Source organism: Mesitornis unicolor, unplaced genomic scaffold (genome assembly GCF_000695765.1).
Source record: "Mesitornis unicolor isolate BGI_N332 unplaced genomic scaffold, ASM69576v1 scaffold33878, whole genome shotgun sequence".
Classification (NCBI taxonomy): Eukaryota; Metazoa; Chordata; class Aves; order Mesitornithiformes; family Mesitornithidae; genus Mesitornis; species Mesitornis unicolor.
Genome location: NW_010200397.1, coordinates 6,059 through 13,474, shown reverse-complemented (window position 1 = coordinate 13,474; position 7,416 = coordinate 6,059). Strand labels below are relative to the sequence as shown.

General features: G+C 45.5%; 1 protein-coding gene across 1 annotated transcript; it reads left to right on the top strand.

Moving 5' to 3' along the window:
- The first annotated feature begins 1,254 nt into the window (after positions 1-1,254).
- Positions 1,255-6,739, top strand: DRAXIN (dorsal inhibitory axon guidance protein). Its single transcript, XM_010189745.1, has 6 exons — positions 1,255-1,717; positions 3,027-3,214; positions 3,743-3,854; positions 4,222-4,311; positions 4,557-4,646; positions 6,627-6,739. Exons 1-6 carry the CDS (start codon positions 1,255-1,257, stop codon positions 6,737-6,739), a joined length of 1,056 nt encoding a protein of 351 aa, XP_010188047.1.
- Positions 6,740-7,416: the final 677 nt, after the last annotated feature.

Sequence of the window (7,416 nt, the reverse complement as noted above, 5' to 3'; positions counted from 1 at the left end):
ACATAGATGGAAATCAGGTTCAACAGGGGGCTGGGATGCAGGAAAGATGGGAAGAAGGTTGAAGAAAGATCTGTGGCTGTAACTTTGTGACAGTATTTCTCAAACATAAGCATAAGCCCGATTTTCTGACAGTCAGTACCACAGGGAACTCTGGCTTTAAGCATGTCTTCATTCTGCCCAGCTTCAGAGGGACAGTCTGAGAAAGCTAGCCCAAAGTGAAAGGCTGCAATGGAAATGCTGAAAACCCCTTCCCCACTTTTGTGGGAAATGACAGGGGAGAATGACCTAATTGGAGAAATGCCTGACATGTGCTATGTCCCAAAACCGTGTCTCATAACACAAACATAGGTATGAAGGAAGAACCTCAAAAATACTAAAATGAAGCAGAATGAATGAGAACAGTCTGCAGTCACTGTGCTGAGGGACCCAGTCTCTGTGTTCTTTGGACTAAATTACCCTCCCAGTGACAGCCTCACTTGGTAGGGTGAGGTGAAGTGACTTGTGCAGGGTCAAGGAAGGAAAGTGGGACAAACTGAAGAAAATTCAGTCTGCTTCCCTGGCCCTGATCTTTAGACCAGCATCCCCGGCTCTGCTGACAGCAGATTTGTTTCTCCGCTTTGATGCGAGGTATCAGCACAAAATTTCCAGTGTTTTTTCTTCCTTTGACCAGTTTCGGCCACCCTGGAGCAGTGTGTATGTGCACGCATATGTCTCTGCCTTGAGCTGTTCAGGGCTGTTGCTGGTCCTGCGAGGCCACCATCTGCCTCCAGTTCTGTTCATCTTGACATCTTCATTGCAAGAAAGCCAGCTGTGAGGAGAGGCCAGTGCCAGCCAGGCCCAGGATGCCAACCTGGCAGCAAAGAGCCCTGGCCAGCCAGCTGGTGCTGTGCAGGGCTCAGGAGCTGTGGCCTGCAGGAGCCAGCCCCCCATCCCCTCAGATGGTAGGCTGTGAATGGGAGGGTAGGGGGGCTAGTAAGAAATCAAAGGGAAATGTCCTACTGATTGATGGCCCTCATTTGCACATGAAACTGGGACCTCAGCCCTGCAGGCCCTGCACGTGTGTCTCAGCTGCTGTAACCAGGGCTGGGAGAGGAGGAGGTAAATAAGGAGGGAAAAAATAATTTCCAGCTCTGGACACTAACTTTGGATCTAAGTGTCCGAGATCTGAATCTTTGCAGTTCCTAAAAGTTGGTTACTTAATTTTTCGTTCCTTTTATTTTTTTTTTTAATTGCAGGTGAGGCAGAGCACCCAGGATGATGGCAACTTCTTCCATCTTCTTCTCTCCTTTCCTTTTTCTGTGTGTGCTGGTTCTTTCTGACATCAGTCTTGCAGTCTCCCTGGACCCTGGCACAAAGCTCAAAAGGGTCCCAGAGAATAATAACCATCTTCAAAACCAAGAGATGTGGCTGCAGCAGCCCAGAAGTGGACACCACCACAAGCATGGCTTGGCCAAGAAGGAGAGGGTCCATGCCATGCCTTCTAGAGGGCAGCCTGCTGGGGAAGAGGCCCTCAGAATGGGCAGTGGAGCTCCAGCTGTGGAAGAGTTGGCAGCAGAGGGACAGCCAGCAGCCCTGAAACAGAATAAGGATGTGTTCCTGGGGTTTGAGCTCCCACATCCTGAGAGGGAGAACCAGTCCCCTGGGTCTGAGAGAGGGAAGAAGCAGAACCGAGAGCATCGGCGACACAACCGCAGGGACAGGCTGAAACACCACAGAGGTATTTGAGCTCCAAGGGAAGCTGAAGCTGTTGGGTCACTTGAAATGGGTGTCACTTGTGTGAGGGCAAGAAGATGCAGCTGTGGTTGAGCCACATGGGTGTGTGGAGGGTGTGGGATGTGTGCCTGCTCTAGGGAGAAATTGGCCAAACAAAAGAGGCACAAGAAAAAAGGGGACCTTCAGAACCAGAGATATTTCATTTTTTTTTTACTGCTGGCTGCAGTTTTGTGAACATGACCTGTTTTGCCTTAAAGAGGGAGCTCTGAAAGTTCCTAGGACTTGAGGGGTTGTTTTGGGGTGGCCTGCTTTGTTTTTTTGCATTCTTAGCAAATGGTTCCATTTATGAACAAACATGTCCAAGCCATGCCCAATCTCTCCACTGACTTCAAAACATGACCAAAACTAGAAATAATGCAAAACCCCAAGTTTCTTCTCATGAGAGCTTGTATCCTTCTGTATTTGTGCTGAACTACAAAAAATACAAATTTTGCACATATGAAATTGCATCAATTACTTTAAAATGTTGCTTGTTTTTGACTGGGACTGCTGTCCTTTGCAGGTCAAGTTGTGGGTGTGTGTCTCTGTGGTATGGTATGCTCAGTGTGGTAGATCTTTAGTTCTATTAAAGTCAGAGAATTTGTGTCAATCTAAACTATTTGACGTGCTGGGTGTCAGTATCCCTGAGCTCCAGCTATCACTCCTCCCTGCCTCAGTAATAAAAGCTCTATTGTTTTCTCAGGGGACTAACTAAACAACTCACATTAAGCAATATAGAGGAGTATGCAACAAAGCTGGTTTGAAGCAGTATTTGCAGGCTACAAAAAAGGCCTTGTTTCTTTGGTTTAACTTACGGTCTTAAATATCTTAAATTGATACATAGGAAAAGCAGGCATCAAGCTGCTAAGATATTCTTATTTCAAGTTAGGTTAAGTCCTGAAAAAAAAAAAAGAATGTGTTCCAGGTATTTTCAGCAGCTTAAGCCATTGGTTTAAAAATGGTTAAGCAGGTACATTTTGTACTCTTGAGACCAGAAGAATAAATCCTTTGCTTCTTAAGCAAGAGATAGACATATCTTCAAGAAGGTGTGATTATGTATGACTAAAATCAAGATGTATATACTCTAGGTCTGATCTATCACTTTAATTTAATAGCATGTGGCCATGTTTTACACTGGTCTAAAAAGCAGCTCAGGGTGGTAGAACACTGACTAGTGGATGGGTGAAATCTGAATTCCTTTGACTCACATCTATGGCACACAGAGAGAAAAGGGATAAGAAAGCTAATGCTACTGTACCTGTTGCCCTCTGCAGGGAAGAATCCTGATGCTGGGCCAAGCTCCCTGTACAAGAAACCTGAAAGCTTTGAAGAACAGTTTCAAAACCTCCAGGCAGAGGAAGCTACAAGTCTGACTCCCACCATGCTTCTCATCACTGCACTGGAACTGGCTGTTTCCACAGAAGAGCCTCCTGTTCTTCCAGCCACATCACCACGGTCACAGGTAAAGAGACCGCTGGTAACTGCACTGGACCTCTGATGCAGACAGAAGTCTCCTGTAGATAAGGTCCAGTTTCCTTTTTATTTTCCAATTAGAGGTTAAGTGCTTGCTTAACATCAAAGGCCCCCTTCAAAAGCAGCTGTCTCTTTTGGGGACATCTAAACACCTCTTTCATAAAATCTTCATTTAGTTTCTTCTCTTTCCTGCTCTACTTATTCCTTAGCTAGCCATGTTCATTCAGCTTCAAGGACCAGGGAGGCATCAGGAGCACTTGGCTGGAGAGGCAGCACGTCCTAATGTTCCTTGCTTGCCTTCTATCCTGACAGTGGAAACTTCCCTCTTGGCTTCAGCTGCAACAAGGGAACACTCTTCCCTTTTGAAAATGAGGTGCCAAGAATCCTCAGTGGACAAGGCAGGGGTGGAAATCATAAAGACTTTCTAAGGTCTAAAAGCACCAGGAAAATCTGTGAATGCTTCAGTGTCACTACAGAAGTGTAATCCATTGTCTCTTTGGTTTCTTGTGGTTTGCAGGCCCGGCTCAGGCAAGATGGGGATGTGATGCCCACCCTAGATATGGCACTCTTTGACTGGACAGATTATGAGGATCTCAAACCAGAAATGTGGCCATCTGCTAAAAAGAAAGGTGCTAAACCTCCCTGTCTTCTTTCCCAAAAGTTGTTCTGTAAGGCTTGTCCCATGGTTAGTGTTCACAGATGTGCTGACAGACGTGAGATCATAGTGGTGGAGAAGGAAAGAAAAGCATAATGCTGATTGTGTTTTGTGTTCAGTTTCAAAATGTTTCTCATTTTGGATGCATAGTTTGAGGGCAGAGGGAAAATAATAGATGGAGAGATGAGAAACAGGGAGGAGACTATGAAGGTTTAGAGTTCAAACTCTTGAAGTTTGAGGCTGTTTATACCCTGGAACAATACAGTCTCCAAAACAAAAACACTAGCATGAATTTTTCTATCAGCACTTGTTTGGTTTTGTTTTGTTGTTTTTTTTCATAGAAAAACGCCGCAGTAAGAGCCCAAATAGTGGAAATGAAACTGTGACAGCTGAAGGAGAGCCATGTGATCATCACCTTGACTGCCTCCCAGGTCAGGATCAGATTGGTAGAGTCATTTCTCCTAACTTAAGATTGTTTGCAATCCAGCCCACATTCTAATACAAGTACCCTGATTTCGAATACTGATAGAAAGTGGCATGCAGAGGGAAGGGCAGAGGCTTTCTAGGTGTGTTGTGGAAACAGATAATGCCTGTGCCATGGAGCTGTCATGAGTGTCAGTAGCCCTACAAGGAAGGGGATAAATGAGCTGTACTGACCCTTGTTCCTGTGTTGCAGGCTCTTGCTGTGACTTGCGTGAACACCTCTGCAAACCACACAATCGAGGCCTTAACAACAAATGTTATGATGACTGTATGTGCACTGAAGGTGAGTTCAGCTCTTTGCTCTCCCCCTTCCAGCTGGCTTTGTAGTTGTGTAAGTTGACTTGGAATAGTAGTTTGTATGTGAAAATAGAAGCCCAGCTCTGCTGCTCTTAGCCTTTCCCTGACACTGACTTAAAATGTGACCATTGAGTCACTGAGGGTTTTCCCCTCTTGAAAACAAAATTCCTGGTATCTACAAACCTAACAGAAGAAGCCACAATATATGAACCTTTCAGTGGTGCTTCCAAGTATCACAGGCTATAAAAACAGACTACTATCCTTGTTTTACATGACCTTATGCCTAAAACAGATTTCCTGAGTTAATTTCAACTGAACTTGTAGCAATTAGTAGGTGTGGGCAGGATACAGGCTTTTGTTTGTTAAAACTATTTCTGAAGAATCTGCAGCAGCCCTTAACAGACAGTTGCATTATGAAGATGTTGAAAGGCACTTTTCTAGTCTGAACATGTTCAGGACCAGCTCCAGGCACTGGGTCTTGTCTGTCAGAATGAAACTCCGGTTTTGTGACCTGTTTTAGGTACCTAGTGACTTTGACCAGGTCATTCACCTACTTTTTACCCAGTTTTCCTGGAGTTTCAATGTTAAATGATAGTCTTTACCTTGGATGTGTTGTGTAACACTTGAAGGTCCTCATCAGAGGTGATGTTCTGACAGATTAACCTCAAAAAGCGTTTCTGAAAGCCTAACGAGGGCTGCCCCCAGCCCTCCTTCATACTTAAGCTAGTTATAAGTTGATGCCATCCTCTGTAGCATTAAGATCCCCAGAGATGCAGGGTCCAGATAAGATAGACAAGAAACTTAGATAAGAGCAGAGCTCAGATCTTGTGTGCTTTCCTTCTGGGAGGCCAAACTGTCCTGGAGGGATTGGTAATGAGTGGCAGAAACCCAACTTCAAGGTAGCCAGTCTCAACATAGCCCAGGGACATGCACTCCAAAAGGCTGCTCAGTGACCTTTGACATTGGCTGGGTCTCCTGTGCACAAGTCCTCAAGGACAGTTTATAGGCTGTCTCATTATAACAGCTATAAATCCTCAGCTTTCCCCACTCTGGAGTTGGTGGCACTATTGCTATCTGCTGCCTGCTCTGGAAGTAAAAAGAGTTGCAGTTTCTAGGATGGTCAAATCAGATCCTGCCAGTCCCAATGACCACTGAAAATCAGGGTTTTCATGAGAATTACTTACACACAGGCTGTACCCTGTCTGGCCCAACTAGCTACATATTCTGGTTTAACAAAATCAGACAATAGACACAAAAAGATACATCAATCGGTGCCAGAAACTGAGGAGCTAGAAGCTCCCATTGCCTTCCACTGCCATGGGAGAGCATGTACTGATGTTTTTTACAAATAAAATACCTTTTTTCTTCCCCTTAGTATTCATCAGTGCTATATCAGATAGCTTTCTTCTGAACCTGCACTTTGAGCATCCAAAACAAAGGAACTGAAGGATATGAGCAGTGAGCTTTGGATCAGATCTCCCAGTAATAACACTTCAAAGTCTCTTCCCTCCTCTGCTGAAGCTTCAAGGAAATAAATAGCAAGGGGAGCTCCCTAGCCATTGCTGCTGCACGTTAAGTCTCTAGTAATTTCGCAATGGGGAGATCACTTAGACAGTAACGGGAAATAATAGGGGGAAACCAAGCAGGGCTTCCATAAAATCACTGGAAACAATCAGGATAATTCACTGGTATTTCAAGAAGCCAGTGAAACATTCTGCCAGAGTCAATGAATCCCAAACCAGAGCAGCGAGCCGAACAGAATAGCAGGGCCCAGAAAGGAATATGCCCTGCCCATGTAAGGCATTTCTCTGCCACCTCATTTGACACAGCCCAGGCTTCCCAACCCTGGAACTGTCCTCACTGCAGCAGGCTCTGTCATGAACTGAGGCTGAGCACTAATTGTTTGATGTTACTGCTGTAGTGAGCCCTGGTCCCTCCCGCTCACTTATGCATGTCTTTTCCATAGGGCTACGCTGTTATGCCAAATTCCACCGGAACCGAAGAGTGACCCGGAGGAAAGGGCGCTGCGTGGAGCCTGAATCAGCCAACGGAGAACAGGGATCATTCATTAATGTTTAGGAGGGTGAGACTCCTGCCTGGATAGTCAGGAGCAGGGATCAAACTGTTTATAACTAGCAATGGGAATTAGACGAGAAAGTCAAGCAAATGACTGAAGCTGCAGGCTCTAAATATGCCAGGGGTTCCAACCAGACTGAAGCTCATGTTAATTATAGAGAGGCTTCAACTTTTTCTGTACCAGGACTACATTCCCCCTCCCTTCCCTCAGCACATACCTGCCATTGAGCTGAGTCTCCTCCTCCCAATTAGTAAGAGGTGATCATCACTACTGTTCTGATGGTCCTGGTGGGAAAAGGCTCTGCAGTTCCATCTCCTCTCTTAACAGAGGCAAGATATGAAAAATCCTTCAGGTCAATGGGGAAATGAGCTTAAACTTTGGCCCTTAACTAATGCTTGAGAAGAAAGGTAGATCTTCCTTAAGGTTCAGAGGTTTCTAGAGGATAGGAAGCTTGTAGCCTCCAGGTGGAATCAAAGATGGGAAAGCAGTCAGCAGAAAGCTGGCTGCCTAGTTTAGAGGGGGCCCTCTGACAGAGCTCTTGCTCTCTCCTGCATTCACTGCTACAGACAGGTATTTCCTGGCTGTTGCACACTACCACTTCCTACCTGTCGTCTTTGGGACCATCCAGTCCCACTCCTTCCTTCCTTTCTTTCTTCCAGACAACTACCTGGTTTCTTCA